The sequence below is a fragment of the Aspergillus homomorphus genome (genome assembly GCF_003184865.1).
Source record: "Aspergillus homomorphus CBS 101889 unplaced genomic scaffold BO97scaffold_11, whole genome shotgun sequence".
In the NCBI taxonomy this organism is placed as follows: domain Eukaryota; kingdom Fungi; phylum Ascomycota; class Eurotiomycetes; order Eurotiales; family Aspergillaceae; genus Aspergillus; species Aspergillus homomorphus.
Genome location: NW_020291897.1, coordinates 149012 through 167699, shown reverse-complemented (window position 1 = coordinate 167699; position 18688 = coordinate 149012). Strand labels below are relative to the sequence as shown.

The 18688-nt window shown below is 52.7% G+C and overlaps 3 protein-coding genes across 3 annotated transcripts; all 3 read right to left on the bottom strand.

The window, feature by feature from the left end:
- Positions 1–467: 467 nt before the first annotated feature.
- BO97DRAFT_387689 (CCCH zinc finger and RRM domain protein) lies at positions 468–3868 on the bottom strand. The gene is made up of 5 exons (XM_025693605.1): positions 3555–3868; positions 3317–3435; positions 2482–3210; positions 1311–2413; positions 468–1191 (listed from the first exon to the last, which is right to left on the bottom strand). The coding sequence occupies exons 1-5, from the start codon at positions 3617–3619 to the stop codon at positions 829–831; spliced, it is 2379 nt and encodes a 792-aa protein (XP_025552931.1). The 5' UTR covers positions 3620–3868; the 3' UTR covers positions 468–828.
- Positions 3869–4087: 219 nt separating this feature from the next.
- Positions 4088–7492, bottom strand: BO97DRAFT_404580 (elongation factor 2). Its single transcript, XM_025694990.1, has 5 exons — positions 7248–7492; positions 7101–7116; positions 6937–6994; positions 4449–6868; positions 4088–4393 (listed from the first exon to the last, which is right to left on the bottom strand). The coding sequence occupies exons 1-5, from the start codon at positions 7253–7255 to the stop codon at positions 4376–4378; spliced, it is 2520 nt and encodes an 839-aa protein (XP_025552930.1). The 5' UTR covers positions 7256–7492; the 3' UTR covers positions 4088–4375.
- Positions 7493–8869: 1377 nt separating this feature from the next.
- BO97DRAFT_476938 (putative fermentation associated protein (Csf1)) lies at positions 8870–18639 on the bottom strand (the record flags this gene model as incomplete). Its single annotated transcript, XM_025700516.1, has 3 exons — positions 8870–18444; positions 18500–18535; positions 18584–18639. 3 exons carry the CDS (start codon positions 18637–18639, stop codon positions 8946–8948), a joined length of 9591 nt encoding a protein of 3196 aa, XP_025552929.1. The 3' UTR covers positions 8870–8945.
- Between the last annotated feature and the right edge of the window lie 49 nt (positions 18640–18688).

Below are 18688 nucleotides of genomic sequence, written 5' to 3'. Positions count from 1 at the left end.
AATAGAACCTGCAGCACCTGCATCAGGCAGCAAGTATACCGCCCATCTACTCCATCTCAACTCAATACCTGGACCTCTGAAACCCCCCTTAGCACATAATCCCACACGCAAGCAACGAACAAGAAGCCCTCAGACTTCTATAACTACTAGTACGGTACATACATCCCAAGAACCAACAAGCACCAGCACTCCATACAACAAACCTAGCAAATCTAACTATATATACCCAAATCCAAACCCCCAAGAAAACACTAGACTATACCCAAAGGCCACACAGGCCAAGGGCAACAGTGAAACCCTACCTTTTCCCGAAGAAAGAGAACCACGCGATGCATAACTAGCAACTACATACTTACGAAGAAAAAGAGATAGGTTTATATATGCACACGAAACGAACACCAACACCATCAACATCAACATCAAGTTCTATCATACATAACCTCAGATCTTAGATCAAACACCATCCGGTCCCAAATGTGAAGTTACCGCTCCTCAGGTTGTAAATATCAATCATGGTAGGTGCGCACGCTTCTTGTTCTTTTACTCCCTCTCTTAAGTTCAATTGAACGGTTCTTTTTTTTTTCTCTCTGCCTTCCCAAATTGTATCTGTTCACAACAAACAAAGATAGGTATTTCCCTGAAAGCTCCTGATATGGTTGGCTGACTTTCTCCCTCCTCTAGTGCAAGCACTGACATTGCTCATACCAACCACCCACCTTATTCCAGAGATGGATGGATATATCAGCCATCACCGCCTGTCTAAGAAACACCTAACCACCCGTCTCCCACAACTACCATATCGAAGCGACTACTAAGCACTGTGCCCACTCACTCCACCCCCCAACTATCGTCCATCTCCGCAACATCGTAATCGACATCATGTCCACCACCACCACCACCATCCTTCCGGCCGGAGTTCTGCTCCGAAGGCGCAGGCGGGGTGTCCATCAAGGTATCCTCGTCCGAGCCGGTCTTGGTATCGGAGCCTGGGCCTCCGGTGCTTCCAGCGGCAGACTGCTGGGGGAGGGAGATGGGCGGGTTGGGCACCCAGGCGAGCTCGACCTGGCCCACGGACGGGATGTCGCGGGGTCCGAACATAAACTTTTCGGCCTGGTAGCGTTCCTTGAAGGCCACGATCAGGGAGTCGGGTTGGTCGGGGTTGGGTTCGATGGAGGAGTATTCGCCGACGCCCTGGGTTTCTTCGTTAGGATCTTGGACTAGAAGATGGGGTCGGAGGTGGAAAGGCAGGGGGATTCGTCTATTTGTGCAGATACCATCCAAAAGATGAGGGAGGGGAAGGGCAAACTCACAATCAAGAACTGTCGCAACGCTTCATCCTTCTCCGAGTTGAACTCCACCCCGGAGACAGCGACGCGCTTGGGCCGGTTATCCAACCTGAGAACACCACCACGACCAGCCATCCCGCCACGGCCACGATACCCGCCTCCGCCGCCCCGATAATACGACGACGACGACGACGACGCATCATAGCCACCGCCTCGACCACGGGGTGCGTATCCGCCTCGACCGAATCCTCCTCGGCCGCGGCCGCGATAACCCCCGGGACCAGCAGACGCGCTGGGATCGATCCCCAAACTCTTGGCCTCGGCTTCGAGGGCGGCCAGCTGCGCCCGAAGCTGTTTGGTCTGCTCGCTGACGTGTTCCGGTTGCGCGGACGGGGATCGGCCGTCGCCTCCGTCCGAGGCAGCACCACCACCACTACCACCCCCACCGGCACTGGCATCGCCATTGCTGCTGCTAGCGCCGCCGCCGAGTCTCTGCATCAGTCGTTGTCTTTCCTCCTGCTGTTTCTTGAGCAGTTCGTCGCGCTGTCGTTCCAGAGCCTGCTTGGCCTCTTCGGTCTCCTTCCGTTTCTTGAGTTTCTCCTCATAGGTGCGTTGCGCTTCCTCCTGCTGCTTCTCAAACTCTTCCCGGTTGAAAGCCGGACCCTCCGAGTCACCTCCGCCGGCGGCGTGATGGTGGTGAGGCCGTGAGTCCCCGTTCCGCTCGCCCTTGGGCTTGTGCCAGTAGACCTTGACGAAGCGGTTATCGAAGATCACCTTCGGACTGGACCAGGCGCTCTTAGCCGCAGCGTGATTCTCGTAGTTAATCAGGGCGAGTCGGCGGTGAGGCTGCAGCGAGATGTCCACGATTTCACCGTACTGCGAGAAGAAATCCCGGACCGTCGCCTCGTCGAGCTTGTCATCGGGGATCTGCTCCACGACGATCGTCGTGATAGACGTATCCTCATTAGGACCAGCGGAGGAGAACTCAGACCGACGTCCTCTGCCGCCGAACCCGCCTCTATCGCCGCCACGGCCACGTCCGCGACCTCGATCACCGCCGCGCATAGGCGGCCCATCCGAGCGTCGCTGGTAGTCCGTGACGATACTCGAAGACTTAGGATCATATTCTGCGCCTCACAAAAGTTAGTCGTAGAGCCCTCCCATACCACGCGCAAGATGACAGCCGAATACATACCATCCTCCTTCGAAGCACCACCCATGTTATCATGCTGGTACGGACACGTATTCCCAAGGTAGCAGATCCCCTGCGTCTCATAGAACGGACACCGCTCCGAGCTCTTCGGCATCTCGCCGGGCTGCTGCCCAGCGCCCGGAGGCGGCATCGGCATCGGCGGCATGCCCGGCATCTGAGGGAAGCCCATGCTCTGCAGCGCCATCATCGCGGCCATGGGATCGTTCTGGTCGAACGGCGGAAACGTAGGGGGCATGAATGGTGCGGCCTGGGGGTTGAACGCTTGTTGCGGTCCGGGGCCGCCAGGGCCTGCGCGACCATCCCTGCCACCCATCCAGTCCCCTCTACCGCCACCACGTCCTCGGCGGGGGGTCTTGTAGTTGCGATTCTGCGGGACGTCGTCGCGGTCAACGTCCATCTGGAAGCCTTCCTGGAACGTGCGCTTGCGGTTGAAGTTGTGCTGGTTGTCACCCGGCGCCTGTTGTTGGGGGAAGTTGCCCATCTGCGGTGCTCCGTACGGACCCTTGGACGGACCGGTCGAAGGGTTAAAGGCATTCTGTTGCTGGTGTTGCTGGTTTTGAGGCGCAGATCCAGTCGCTGCAGCGGTCTGGGAATCCTGCGACTGTCCCTGCGCATAAGAGGATGGTTGGGCAGCAGCGGCACCAGCAGCAGCAGCGGGCTGCGGTTTAGAAGCAAACGTCGTGAAGAGCTCGTCAACAAATTTTACAGTGTCTAAGCCACCCCCAAAGAACGGTAATCACGTCAGTAAGCTGTAACGCCAAATAATTGTGCGCAGGGGATCAATCATCCCGGTCGGAGCGGCGGGCGCAATACTGACGTTCACGCAAGAAATCCTCCAAGTTATCCACCGAGGCCTTCCGGATGTCCTCGTCGGGAGCATCGGTCCTGATCAGCGCCAGAACATAGTCGGCAAGCACATCAGAATCGGCATCCGAACTGTCAGGCGACGAAGAGATTAGCCTCCGAGCGAGCAAAGGGAGCAAAGGCGCGGCGGGGCCAGGGCTTGCCAGCCAGCGCCCGCCCGAATGTGCGGTGCTGTCTCGCGGGCACCTTACATGTCTTCCAGCTTTCTCACCACCCATTTCTTCACCTCCCCTGCCTCGTTCTCTGTCAGTTGCATGATGGCCGGGAAGATCGGAGCAACCTTATAACCCCGATTGTCACCGGAAGAGAGCTTGTTGCTCAAGAACTCTGCACGGGTCAAGCAGGCAGTCGTCTGTACTCGCCGTTTGACACCGGAAGTTGGAACCGAAGGGTACAGAAATGTGTTAGAAATGATATATGATATGGGGCGACCGAGAAATTGAAGAAGCCAAGATGATGCGACAACAACTCAGACCATGGCCGTGAAAAAAAAGTCACGATAAAGATTCAACAAAGCCTGGCGGTTCGAGAAGCCGGGGAAACGCGAGCGACGCGGATGACAGAATCCCACGTGACTCGATCCCGAGCTCGCCAGTTGCTCATGGGATTTTGGGGCTTATCGCTCTTTCTTCCCTTCTTTACGTGCAAGTCGTCTTCTTCGACAACTACAGTAGTGACCTGAGCCCCATTTTTTACAAAAAAAAATGCTCTACAAGCAAAAGCATGAACTTGAACTGCCATCTCATATTTCAATGTCCAACTATGGGACAGCATGTAAACTATGGAAAAGCCCTCGCAGTCGTAAACGTAATAATAAAGCCAAAGCAAATGCTCGTGCACACCTGAATTCTACTTCTAGGTATTTCGACAATCCACATACGACATTAAGCTGTTTCACCTCATTTTCCTTTTCCTTTCCCCTCAACGTAGACAGGGTATTGCGTTCGTCAATCTCATAATAGGATTCCAACCATCACAGACTTGAAACCTAGTCGGCTTGCTTGGAACGTGTTTACAGCTTGTCGTAGTACTGCAGAAAGAGTTAGCATCGGTGTAAAATGAACGGACGAAAAGGATAAGCTTACGTTCTCGTAGCCGGGGACCTGCTCCTTGAGACCCTTGCGCTTACGCATCTCAGCAACGATCTGACCAGGCTTGGTGGAGGCATCAAGAGGAGATCCACCAGGGAGGACAGCCCAGTGGTCGAAGACAGACTGGGGGAAGGCCTGGCCACCGGTGGCCTGACGGAGCTCTCCGGGGAAACCGAAGGACTCGTTGACGGGCAGGTAGGCCTTGACGTTGAAGAGAGGAGTACCAGGGCGCTGCTCCTCGGTGTAGACGTGACCACGGCGGCGGGTAAGGACACCGTAGATACCACCCATGGCCTGCTCGGGAACCTGGATCTCGACGTTGAAGATGGGCTCCAGGATACCGGGGTCGGCAAGCATGGTAGCAGCATACAGGACACGACGAGCAGTGGGGATGATCTGACCACCACCACGGTGAATAGCATCAGCGTGCAGAGTAACATCAAGGATGTTGAAGCGGATAGAGCGCATGGGCTCCTCAGCAACGGGACCCTCACGGGTGGCCCACTGGAAACCGGAGACAACGGAATCCTTGATTTCGTTGAGGTACTGGACGGCCTTGGTCTGGTCAACCAGCAAGTTGGCACCGGTGGTGTCGGGACCGAAACACCAAATCTTACGGGCATCGGTGACATCCCATCCGAAGTCGTCAGCCAAGATACGGGCACGAGCCTTGAAATCGTCACGGGGAGTGATCTTGCCGGCCTCGATGGCGAGGGAGACCTCCTCGTCAAGAGGCTGAGCAGTCAGGTAGAGACGGTTGTGCTTGTTGGGGGACTTGGACAGGGCAGTCATGCTGGAGGTGCCGCTGACGGTCTCACGGTACTGGACGACAGGGTCGGAGATACGGAGGGGAACACCAGCGTGGTCCTCCTCAAGATCCTTCAAGCAAATCTCGAGGTGGAGCTCACCAGCACCGGCAACGACGTGCTCACCGGACTCGGAGATGTAGGTCAGGACACAGGGGTCGGACTTGGACAGACGCTTGAGACCCTCGACCAGCTTGGGCAGATCCTGGGCGTTCTTGACCTCAACGGAGCGCTGAACGACGGGGGAGACGGAGAACTTCATGACCTTGAGGTTGTGGGCGGTCTCATCGGTGGTAAGGGTACCAGACTTGAGCAAGAACTGGTCAACACCGACCAGACCGACGATGTTACCGGCGGGAACATCCTCAATGGGCTCGACGAAACGTCCCATCATCAGGATGGTACGCTGGATGCTCTTGATGAAGAGATCGGTCTTCTGGCCAGGGACGTAGTTGGGACCCTGGATGCGGACCTTGAGACCGGAGCGGACGGTACCGGCGTAGACACGACCGAAAGCGTAGAAACGACCCTTATCGGAGGTGGGCACCATCTTGGAGACGTACAGCATCAGAGGAGCCTTGGGGTCACAGTCGCGGATACCAACGCAGGCAGCGTCGTCCTTGGGACCCTCGTACAAGGTCTCGGCACGGTACTTCTGAGCCTGGGCGGGGGAAGGCAAGTGGATACAGACCATCTCCAACATGGCGTCGGCGGCGGGGAGGAACTTGCGCATGACAGCCTTGAGGAGCTGCTTGCCCTGGAGATCCTTCTCGTCGTTGGCAAGCTTGATCTCGAGCTTCTCGAGGAGAGTGGGGATCTGGTCCTTCTTGTCGTTGTTGATGGCAGCGAAGATCTTGAAGATGGGGTCCAAGATGAACTGGTTGAAGGCACGCTCACCACCCTCGGGGGCCTTGTTGGTCCACTTCTTGGTCTTGGCGTTGAAGTAGTTGTCACCCCACAGACGCTCGAGCATCTTCTTGCGGTCGACACCGAACTTACGGGCGAACTTGACGGCGAACTGGCGGACAGTGAAAGCCCAGCCGTGGAGACCGGAACCGAAAGCAACGGTACCGCGGTCGGGGTAGACCTGGACGTCACCGAGAGCAGGGTCGTGGTAGGTGGAGATGATGACGTTAACGGACTCGATGGTACGAGAGAAGGACTGGTACAGGTCCTCCTTGGAGATCTGAAGCTCGAGCATGGAGCGGTCGACCTTGTTGATGATCAGGACGGGCTTGATACGCTCAGTGAGGGCCTGACGCAGGACGGTCTCGGTCTGGACACAGACACCGGAGACACAGTCGACGACGACCAGGGCACCGTCAGTGACACGGAGGGCAGCAGTGACTTCGGAGGAGAAATCAACGTGACCGGGGGAATCGATCAAGTTGATCAAGAACTCGCCACCGTTGGAGCCGGGGATCTCCTTGAGGTCCTCCTCATCGTCGAACTTGGCATACAGGGAGATGGCAGTGGACTTGATGGTGATACCACGCTCCTGCTCGTCGGGACGGGTGTCCATGTAACGACCCTCACCAGCCTTGGCGGCAGAGATAATACCGGCACGGTGGACCAGGGCATCGGAAAGGGTGGACTTTCCGTGATCGACTGGAGGGGGGGGGGAGAGAATGTCAGCATCTATTCAGGCCATTGAGCGTCTGTGGACGGATACATACCGTGGGCAATGACGGACATGTTCCGAATGTTGGTCGGACGGTCCATCAGAGACCGGATCTGCTTCCTGTCAGTACTCTTGCACAGACTTTTCCCATCTTCTTCCCCAACTGCAGGCCAACATCATGCCCGCGGGTGCGGGGTGGGTTGTCTTGTGAGAACGGACCTCTTCGATAGTGAAGCTATAGAACACATGGTTAGCAAGAGATTCCAACTTCAATGAACCATCACCCGATCACTCTTCAAGTCTTTCCATCCTCATGATGGATACATGTCGAGGACGGGGAGGATAGGATAAGCAGGACCAACATACTTAACCATCTTGACTGATTTTTCAGGTCAAGGCCGTAGAGGCGGGGTTGAATGTGGGTGAAGAAAGGGAAAAAGAAGAAACGACACACAAGGGTCACGATCGAGAGCTAGCTCGACCTGTGAAAATATAGGACAAAAAAGACCTATGTGCGAAGAACTCCTTTAACAGGGAGAGAATGATGGCTTCACGGCGGAAGGTGAAGAAAGGAAAAGAGAAAGAGAGAGGAAGGGAAGAGGAGAGAGAGGGAAAAGAGGGGAAATGAAGAGGGAAAGAAAGCGAGAGGGCGGCTGGTGGGGCTGTGATTTTTTTTTCTCTTCATTACTTGCTGGGAATTTTTTGTGGCCGATTTGAAATCTGGGATGTGCGTTTTTTCTTACTGCTTCTTACTGTTCTGGTTGCCCGGCCCCTCGTTTTCTGACCGTTTTATCCGAGTAGCGTGGGAGGATTCCCCCGCCACGAGGGGGTAATATTCCCCCTCCGGTTGGTAATGCATCGTACATCGTACATCCTTAATACCACATTCATTAGCTTTCCTCTCCGCTCATCCCATTTGGGTGCCCGCTTTGCTCTCTCTCTCTCTCTTGCCATTATTCCAATGACACAGAGAAAACACGTCGATCACGGGCACATTGACAGCAGCAGACCGTGGGTAGGTTTGGCCGGAGGAATCAGGCAGTCAACCCTGGTAACCTTGCTGAACAACCTCTTCCGACAAGCTAGAACGGGCCACCTTACTCCCAGTATCAATCCTTCATGCAAAGCTCGACAGTGGACAAGAAACCTCCGTCTGACAGACCATGGTTCCTACTTCCCGTCTACAAATCAGCTATTAGTGCTTGAGCTATAGCTCAGCTTCATTGCTTTCATCCGCACTTCCTCCTTTCTTGCCCTTCCACCCGCCTACCCATCGGTCAAACCAGGTGGCAAGAAACCCGGGCTGGGTTGATATCATGATTTCGGAGGCTGTCGACGCTGGTTGGACCGTGGTTGTCTGGGCCGATATGGAGCTCCTGATTTGCCGCTCACTGCGTGTCTGACGTATAACACGGAGGGAAAAACTCCATCTTGTATCAGGTCACTGGTGTGTGGTTGGTCGGGGAGTCCATGGAGGCGAAGAGGTGGACTCCAGCTAGACTATTCTTATGCTTCCATCCATTATCTTTTCACTCTTACCTTGCATGTTCTTTCGGCATTGGAAGGTGTAGTTGAACAGACAGTATCGGTATGGTAAAGCCCTCGTGGCCACTGACAGGCAAAGTTCCCCTCCATGCTCACCGCCTCGCTGATCATTGGGCTTCCTGGACTTCCGGAGTTAAGGATGGCGGGGAGTGCATTACCGTACATACATACATGTACTGTACTCAGCCGGCGGTTCCACTGCCCACTGCCCTTCAGTCTCCTGCCGCATTTCTCCGACTCGTGCTTAGGTCTGCCTTAGGCAGCCTTCCCACACCACCTGACAACCCCGCTGCCAAACAGCAGGTACGAGTACGGGTGGTTATTGAACCTGTAGTGAACTGTTTCGTCTGCATGTGGTCAACAAGAAAGTTAATTATATACATTAAGTACTTATACGCTAGAGATACGATAGAGAATCTATATACAATCTAAAATGATCCAGCAACAATCACTGCTGGTTCACGCCGCCCCATGCACAGACTCGACATCGACATCGCAGCAGTAAAGTGCTGCATCGCATCACGATGATCCCAAGATCTTTGCATATGCATCTTCCACCTCTTTCGCAATCTCCAGCAGGGTAACAATGATGATCTGATGAGTAATGTTGGGCAGCTTGTCGCGTTGAAGCCCAATCCATTCCAGTGGTGGGGTAGCCTCGCCCATGTCGCGCAGTTGCGGCGTCTCGATCACCGGCGTTTCCAACGCCACATAGCTATACTTCGACTGCGGCACATTGACCACCGCCGTGATCTTCTCCTGCGACTCACTCTTGGCACCGCCGCCGCCGCCGCTGCCCCCCTCGGCATTCAGTGCCCCCGTGATGCGGACCGCGGACGGGGGCAGCGGCTTCCCGAGCCGGGAGGCCAACGCGCGAGAGTGCGATTCCCACATGTCCCGGATGAAGCTGATGCGGGAGTAGTTCCATCCAACGTCCACCTTGCCCTCGAACGTGCTTTGGAAGATGTACTCGATCTGGTGAGAACCAGGCACCTGCCAGGTCTCCATCCGAGCCACAAGTCGCGGCACTTTGAGAATCGTGCCCCCGCGGGATCCAGTGACACGGTTGCCAACCTCACTGACCAGTAGCATTTCTTCTGCCTCCATGGATCCGGACCGAACAATGTTGGATAGAGCAACCCTCAGCTGGCCCAGGGTAAGACCTAGCGCGCTGTGAATCTTGCCATTGTCGAGTGAGACGTCAAATCGCGCCTGCGCATCCCGTGCCTCGAGTTTGAAGACATGGTTGTCGAAGAACGAGCGCGGGAACACGCCTATGGTGACCGCGTTGATACTAACAACAACCCCGGTGTGTAGTGAGATGGGCGTGTCTTCCGCCTCATCTTTCGCAGGCTTGGAGATTTCCTTTGAGCTTGCCTCGGTCTTCTCCGAGAAAACGGAGGTCTTCCGGCGTAGATACCGCTCAATGTCTTGCAAGGATGCTTCGTACGCGGCTTGCTTATCTTGTACAAGTCGTTTCCAGGCCTGGAACAGAGCCAAGGCTTGAGAAGCAGTCATACTGGTGCAATACACCTGGACCTGGTCTCCATCGAGAATACTGAAAAGCCGCTCGCTGGGCGCATCCGCTGTAGGTCGAACATTGTACATCAAGAATGCAAACCGAGAGATGTGGGCGATTAGGAAAGGCTGGTAGTCGAATGAGACCTTCACATCCAGTTTGCCGAAGGAAATGGATGCTTGGATGAGCGGAGTCCGGTTCTCCTGCTGGTCATGAGGCCAATTGATTGAGGTATGGACTTTGAAGGTCTGCAGTTCAACCAGGCCACTCATCCGGCCTTTGCTCTCAATACCCACAGTATTGAAGCTGACGCAGAGTATCTGTTCCCAATCCGATGTCTTTTTGGTCGAGAGCCAGAGATCGTGAATTGCAAATTGAGCTTTGCCTAGAGTAGATCCCAAGTCAAGCTGTATCTCTAGCTTTTCAATTGAGATCGTTGTATTCCAAGGGAAGGCCGGGGTCGCTGCAACTTGCTGGTACCTTTGTACGATATAAGCCTGCGTATCTTGAGATTGCGACTGGAAAGCCGGTCCGGGGCTAATATCCTCGTTTGAAGGGAACCAAATTTCACGGAACAGCAAAAGATCTTGCACCTGCTTTGCGTTCAAGACAACATTCATGGGACTAACTCGAAGAGCGACTGAGATGCCCTTTGAGCTGCCCAAGTGCTTGCTGTTCATGATGGACATAACCATAGACTTCACTTCGAAGCTCGCAGTCGACTCATTTGAGTAGACATGCTTCACTGAGGCCTGTAATGAGTTAAAAGCCACCAGAAGAGCTAGGAACCGCTCCTGCTCGTCAGACTGCACCGTATTGATCGTGACATAGACACTGTCAAATTGCGTGGTGGCTGCCACTCGAGCTATGGGCTGGCAGCTCAAGCTAAACTCCTGCCTGCAAATCAGGATCCCAACATTCAATTTGCAACGGCCCAGGATTGATCCCGGGGCCGTGTTGGCAAGCGGTGTCTCCGACATCAGCTTCTGTGATTGAAGCATTACCGCATTTGAAGGCCGTCTGGCCCTTGGATGGTCGCCCATGACCTCTTTGATCGTCGTTGTTACCTGCTTGATCAAGGGAACAAGGCTAGGATAGAGCACATTGGTGGAGGCATCGATTTTCAGTTCCGCATTGAGAGCTGGGTCTTCGCGACCATTGTCCTCGAATAGCACTTTCAATGCCACTCCTGGGGCCTTGAAAGTCGCAGTGGCTACCCCATCCCCATGAACATACTGACCGTATGTTGCCTGAGGAAGCTGGTTTCCCTTCAAAGACGCAGTCGGCATCGTCTGATGATCATCCGTATGTCTTCCCTGAAGGGATACAGTGGCTCCAGCAAAGTCAACATCAATCAGTACAGAGCGGAAGCGCTTGTTCCCAAAGATAGGGCGTAGTTTCACGCTGTCTCCGGAAGGTTTCGAAACCAGGATATTATTGGCCTCCCTGATGGTCCGGACAGCAGAAGCAATTGAATCTCGGATCATGCTTGCCGGAAGAATGAACTCCGAGGTAGCTCGTAAATCCAGAGACTTTCCAGCCGCTTGGAAGGCCAATCGAACTTCTTTGCCTGCGGATGCATATGCAACATTGAAGACCACTTCTGGCAATAAAGCCGAGTTGAGTGAGCGCCTGTGTCGGTTGCCATGGATTGGCACCATCTGTAACTGCATATCTTCGATTCGAAGTTTAGCGGCATTTGTCTTCTTGTTTGACAATTCAACGCGTTTGATAGAGAATACCAAATCAGCCAACTTATTGTCCGGTAATCCAGAAGACATCGTCATCATGTTCCATCCGAGTTGGATGTTGTGGAAGTCCAAGGAATATACAGCATTGAAGAGTTCATCGGCGGAGTCGGCATCGTCGACCTGTATCCGGGGAACTTCTAAGGACTTTCGTTCCGTTTCTGTATGCCCCCGACGCCGTAGCTTCTTGAACCGTTTCACTTCATGTGAAAGGTCCAGGGTCTTTATGCGCTCCTGAAGATGAGCAGCCAAGTCGATTAGCAGTGCGGCACTCTCAGGGAACAAATCAACGGTGAACTTCGTGCTACTCAAGTGGAACACTCGTCTCAATTCGCCATTGTTACGCTTCATAGACGTTCCTTGCAGCTTAGCGTCGACAACAAAGCTGCAGTATGAGCGACTTCTTGAAACATCTTTCCTCTTTAGATCCAAGCTTAGATTCGACGAGTCGACGTGGAATTCAGGATATTCCATTGGGTGTCCAACATCCAGACCGTTATCCAGGCGGAGGCGAACCATTCCGAGTTTAATGTCTAGATCTGCCGAGTAGTGATTTCCGTCAAGCGCTGGTGCTGTCGCATGAATAATGGTTCCCGCCATTGTCATGCGCGCCTTGTAGAGAATAATGTGGTCATTTGAAGAGTCTTTTCGCTGCGGTGGAGTTTTCTTATGCGCAAGGACGTGGTCAAGATGCAGTTGTAAGATGTCCAGATTCTGCTTGAGATCGCCCATCAAATGTGAGACTTCCGGCCTTGTCAACGCGCCTAGAAGGCTCCGCACGGCGCTGGCCTCGAGGTGAATGACTTCAATCGTTATGTCCACTTCCATTTCCGTGCGGCTGGGTGAAAGATCGGCGATGATCCGGCCATTGATTGGGGGAATCTCGAGTACTGATAAAGAGTGCCATCGGCCGCCTTCATTTGAGAGAAATGTGTGAAGGTTCTTCTTTAAATCGAAGTCTATCTCAACTTTGGATCCCGGTCTGGGCGTTATTGAGGTCCGCGCCACCTCGCCAGAGATGATATAAGTCAGCGACGGTAGGATACAGAAACTTAAACGGTAGTCGTCCAGGAATACCGCGACATGAAACTTGTTGTGTACCAGCTTCGTAGGGGTTACAGGACCCTGTTCTCGAGCCGGAAACTCCACGCTGTTGATAAGTTCGTAGATGAATCGAACTTCATCCTCTATGAGTCGATCAGCTATGTGTGCAAGGCTTAGCGGCTCCTCTTTCATATCATAGCGAAGCTTTCTGCAAGATGCGGCGATCATCCATTCGTTAATCAGTTCAGAGTTCGTTTCATCGGACACACGAGAGCCGTAGATATGTGGGTCTGAAAGTCTCCACATCATCAGTAACTTTGAGTTGCTGGATAATTCCGAGTAGCAAGCGCTAGAACTCAGCAACAAACTTGATGTTCCAGCAGTCTCTGAGTCCTGAGACTTGTGAACAAGCGAGCTTCTGAGCGCCTTACCAGCTAACGCTAGCTTGACGTTAATGCCATCGAGCGTTATCGACCCGAGGTCAGCCCCGAGAACAAGCTGCAATTCAATAGGTTTCTCTGGGCCGCCTTGTTGCTTGGATGCCGGTGGTGCCGACTCAAGGGTTACTGTGGACATAGTTTTTAAGACCCCTTCAACAAGATCGAGGATCTCCCATCGTAGTCGAAGACTGACAGAGGCGCAGTAAGACTGCACGACTATTAAGTCCTTTTGGTCGTGGTTTTCAAGCTTTAGACTATCTTTCGGAGCATTCAGCGAGATAGCAGTCGATAAATCTTGTATCACGAAATCACTTTCCCTAGGGCCGGGGTCAATAGAGATACGGAACAGTTTCACTGTAGAAGAGAAGAGCATGGAAGCTGATGTCCCTGCGGTTTGAGGCTCAAAGCTGTTCCAGACACTTCGCATCACATAACTCTTCTCGACGTGCGCCAAATCCCAGGCTCGCCATTGGTCGAAACTTGTCAGCACCAGCTCTTTAGCATTGGGTGGAAGCTCAAAATCGCCATGCATGCATTTCGCAATCAACTCACGCGTTTGATCGGGCGACAAGTGCTTATAAACGTTCCGTAGGCGCGAGATGATCTTCCATGAGTCATGCTGCCGTAGATGAGTGCGCGCAACTCTAAGCACATAAGAGATACGAATGAGAAAAGAGGGATCAGGAATATTGGCAGCTTGTTGGGTGAGAGAGTAGACGAGGAAACGCAATCGCTTCTCGCCGATAGAGAGGCTATGCTTGAAGGACGATGCAATGGAGTCAATCATGGTTGTAGTTCTGCGGACTAAGGAAGCGAGGTGTTCCACAGATTTGGTTGAAGTCACAGTCTCAAAGGATCTGATTTGAAGGTTGGACCTCTGCATGGGTCCTGCCACAAGCCAAAAGTTCATGTCGCCCAGGACACAGCGCAGTTCAGTCTTCTCCTGGTATGCATCAGCGCGACGACCTTGGACTGAGATTGAAAGGCCTTCTGTTGCAGCGTGCACAGTCGAGCTCTTTTTGACCCCCGTTAGAAGATCTCCCTTTCGCCTCTCGACCCTGGATTTGATTTCTGCTTTCAAATGCGAGACCTCTATGCTGTATTCATCTCGGAAGCTGAACTCATCAGTGACAGCAGGATCGGGATTGATCAGCTTAACAAGCATGCAAGGGGCCCTAATGGCAATTCCAGTGCATTTTCGAGGGCTGCTCATCGACTTCTCGTACGCCACAATGTCTGAAATGATGTCTTTTTGGAGGGAGTCAATGATATCACTGGGATGGCTCGGCTGCAGTTTCTCAACTAGAGCAGACACGACATGAAGAAATCCGGGAGAGCAAAAGCTCCTAATGCCCAGCGGCAACTCTATGGCAAAGTTCGAATGGGTCGCTCCGTCACTTTCGTGTGAAAAGGGATGCTCAATCTTAACCTCGTTGTCACCTTGGACCGAGTTATCACGCGAAGCCGGGCCTAGAGGTAACTGGGAAGTATCCATCTTTACCTTGTAAAGAGAGAAAGCTGGCATGGACCAGGTGCTTGAGACATCATTGTGATCAAGCGAAGCAACCTCCGAGCAATCGCGGCCTTCATTCTGCTGACTGATATCCCGACCACGTACCGTTGATTGGGAGGAATTCAAATCTTTTCTATCTCCAAGCGGGAACTTCATGTAATCAGCGTTGTAAGGTCGCCTTTTGCGACCGCTCTTCACACTCGATACTTCCGACGTTACGAAGAAGCTCCCGAAGCTGCGATTGCTTCCGGTTGCCGAAAATCGGCGCATGGAAGGTGAGCTGCCACTGACACTGCCATACCTTGCAACTGGTTCAGGCATGGTGGGTATAGCAATGGTAGGGGGAGACAAATCTTCTCCGCCCACCTGTAGTGGCTGAGGTTCAATGTCCTCCCAATCAAAGATCAGCCAAGGTGTCCGCTGTGTTCTTCGGTCATGAAGCTTAACATGTTCCTGTTGTAATTTTCGGCTCTCGTTGAAATCACCTTTCTGTTGCACCATTCTCAAGCTTAGAGTCGACTCGAGAAGAGCAAGAGGAGTAACAGTCTGGTGAAACAGGCTCCCAGATCGCCCCAGAGTCTTGTAATCAATGGCAGCAACAGAAAGGTCAGGGACAAGCAGGCTCATCCGCTTCGAGAACTTCGTGTTGGCCCAATCATTGAACCTGGTAGTCACGATACCAGTACTTAATATGAGTGCTGCCTTCTCCAAGAGGACGGAGACATGAACTGAGTCAATCCTAGCGCGCAAGAAAGTAACATCATGAAGCTGTAACGGATTCAATAGAGGAAGGGCGTTCTCTTCATTGTCAAAGGAAAAGTCGAAGCTCTTAAGCCCTCCGGTCAAACAGCTGAGGAAGTCTGTCGAGCATTCTCCAATTATACGACCTATGTCAAAATCCCAGTTGCAGACATAGGTTGGCTCTAAAGGCGGTAGGCCGAATAGACGATGGCCATAAACACAGACGCCGTCAATGAACAGCTGGGTCTCTGAGATTGCTGGCGGATACCCCGACCTGCTAGATTCTAAGGCCGCTTTCAGCGGGGCGATTGAGAAATACAGATCCATATAATAATTTGTAAATCGCAAGTCTGCCTCCAAGGATGCAGCAGTCAGTTTTATGCAATTTGAATTATCATAAATATTCTCCGGCAGCAAAGCGTAGGGGTTGTCGACGGTGACGTGCACAATCACGTCAAGGTCATTGGACTTGCTGGTGGGATTGATCCCAGTCTGAGTTTTGGCATCTTCTTGTGGGTACGCGAGTTCCTGGTATTCCTCAAGTGTCTTGAAGTGCATCTCCTCGCCGAAATAGTTCTCTTTAATGGTCATGAAGGACCGAATCAAAAACCCGAAGAGGTAAAGCTTGGGAGAAAAGCCGTCGACGTTCAATACCAGGGTATCAACCAGGTCGGAAGATGTAGTTAGATAATAGTTGTAAACGCCGTCAATTGTTAGCTTTTCGAGCGTAGCAATTGAATTGTTCGATAGGAAAGCATGCATTGTATCCCAGACGGGGGTCAAGTAGTCAATACCAGCATCTTGGAGATTGACAATGAAAGAAATAGCATTTTCCTCGGGCCTATACTTATTCAGAGGAATAGTAACGTCGGAGGACAAACGTTTGCCCTTGATGGCTAATGTGCGATTGTCGTCCAGGTCAGACGGGTTGTTCACGATATTCATATCATTGACATTCAGAAACAGCTGGAGGTTCGAGAAGGACAAATTGAGCTTGTAAATGAAAGGAACAAAAGTGCTATACTCCGGAGGGGGGCCCGATGCCCAGTCGGAGACAAGGTCGGTCAGGAGGAAAATATGGTCCCGTAGAAGGAAGAGCTCCAAATCATGGCTTTCAACATCAAATTTCCAGGTACGCATGCTATTCCAGGAAAGAGGGACAGACAAGTCACAAGTGATCAGTTGCCTTGGGCACTGCCACAGTAATGCGTGATTGACACTGGATAACAGCTTGGTGTCTCGGAGATCAAGATCAAGCTGGCTTTGAAATCCCGATGCAGATGCTAGCATGTCCATGTTGTAGCGAATCGTCGAGTCGCCAGCCACACGGAGCGACAGCCACCCAAAAGGCCTTCTATCGGGACCGATATGACCCTTGTCTCCTTCTGCAACATGCGACTGTCTTCTGCTGTTCTGTTTCTTTAATTTAGAGACACCTCTTATTGTATCTGCACGGCCTTTCCACTGCCAATCTTTCGATGGCTCCCGAGTGGGGATCCGCAGCGTAAGTTCATCACTGATCTCGACTCGTAGGGTAAAGGCCGAGGTCTGTCTTGGCTGTCCAGGATTCAGAGGCTCCGACGGCTCCGAGTTTCGAAAAGCGTTGGGAAAGAACACATTTTGCAATCCGACTCGTTCTCTATCAGCCCAGGGACCATAGTTGATAGTGCCGCCGTTGACCTTGATATCTATTCCCCATTCTGGAGGTGGAGCGCTGTTGATTCTCCATGTCGCATCTGGAGGCGACGAGTTCTCTGAAGGTGGAATTACTTTGACATTCCCAGGAATGTCCCAGTAATAAGCCACAGACATTTCAGGGCTGTCGAGAATCGTCGAGTATCTGCCGTATTCCACCGGACTCCACTCTTCATGGTCATCCTGCGCGCTCTCATCCAGGTACCGCGAGAGTCCTACCCAGCGGGTATCACTGCTCAAATCAATCGAGTTCCTAGGTCCAGAGTCTGCATGTTTCTCATTCACATGAAATGATTCCACCGATTTCTGAAAATAAGGAATCAGATCGCGGATACTGTGCCAGACTCTGCGCTTCTGCAACTTATAGTTGAAGAGTGCACCTCGCTTGCGCTTCGTTCCATCTTGGTCTTCATGGGTTGTTCCGAGGCTCTTTGCGGCGGTAAGCTGATTTTGTTTGAAATCCGGGTTTGGGCGCATTTGAATGACTGGGTGGCTGAAGCTGAAAGAAAACACCTGTCTGTATAAGTCAAGCGGACCGGCATTGCAGGCCTCGATCAAACCGGTAGCACTGTCGAAAGTGGTCGTCAAAACCGATCTCGTATTTTCATTTCCCATGACGATGGCCCCTTTATCACATTCCAGTCTCATAGGAAGGAGACGAAGGAACCTAGATATGCCGTCCCCCAATTCCTGCTCTGGGCCAGTCATGCCCTGCGATTCAGTCGTGTTCGGTCTGCCTTGACCTTCACCGCGAGCGGATCCGGCCACGGGCACACCCGACTCGCCATTCTTCAAGCTCGGATCCAGCGTGTCACTCTCAGGGTATTGTGGTTTGGTAGCTGAGGATGATGGGTCCGATGGATTGAACCCAGCCAAGATGCCCTCGTAGGCTGGGGTCCGATTGTATATGAACCATTCGAGGCCATAGACCTTTGCTGTAATGCGGCAAGGGAGCGAGTCCGCATGCTTCAGTCCGCCTTGCTCTCCTCTGTCTCCGGTCTTGGAATCCGCATCGCCCGCGACGCCAGACTCATGTGCTCTTTCTGCTGCTCGATCATCGGACTTCAGACCTGCCACATCCGTTCGCCTCACGGTACGTTTCCAGTAATGCCATGTTATGAAGCCTCCGTGTACAAATATAGTCTCGTTCACGCCGTGATAACGAATGCCTTTGAAGAAAATCCTCCCACCTAAGGGTGAGATTTGGAGGGCCCGAATGTCGACATAGGCGCGGTAATAATGCCAGGTATACGCGCGGATTCCGTAGGAGAGGAGGGTTGCGAACAGCCGGTTGAAGTAGAGCAGGAAGAAGAGCACGCTTGGCGTAGTAGTTAGTAGCCCGTTCACTGCGGTCACGCATCACGGATACTCACAGAATACAGGAGACAATGAGTTCAAGAAGGAAAAACCTACACTGATATTAGTCAAGCAGAGGTTGTCGCGACACTAAGACAAACCAATTGAAGCTCGGATTCGGGGTCAAGGATAAAGCAGTTAAGCTTGTGCTGGCCATATTAGCAGTAACCGAGAACGTTCACCACCAGCGGGGCGTGTGGACATGG

Coding starts and splice junctions, on each gene's coding strand:
- BO97DRAFT_387689 (XM_025693605.1), bottom strand. CDS start 3,619: ATGCAACTGACAGAGAACGAGGCAGGGGAGGTGAAGAAATGGGTGGTG. Junction 3,436..3,554: donor GTGAGAAAGCTGGAAGACAT/GTAAGGTGCCCG, acceptor GTCGCCTGACAG/TTCGGATGCCGATTCTGATG. Junction 1,192..1,310: donor CGTTGCGACAGTTCTTGATT/GTGAGTTTGCCC, acceptor GAAGAAACCCAG/GGCGTCGGCGAATACTCCTC.
- BO97DRAFT_404580 (XM_025694990.1), bottom strand. Junction 6,869..6,936: donor CATGTCCGTCATTGCCCACG/GTATGTATCCGT, acceptor CCCCCCCTCCAG/TCGATCACGGAAAGTCCACC.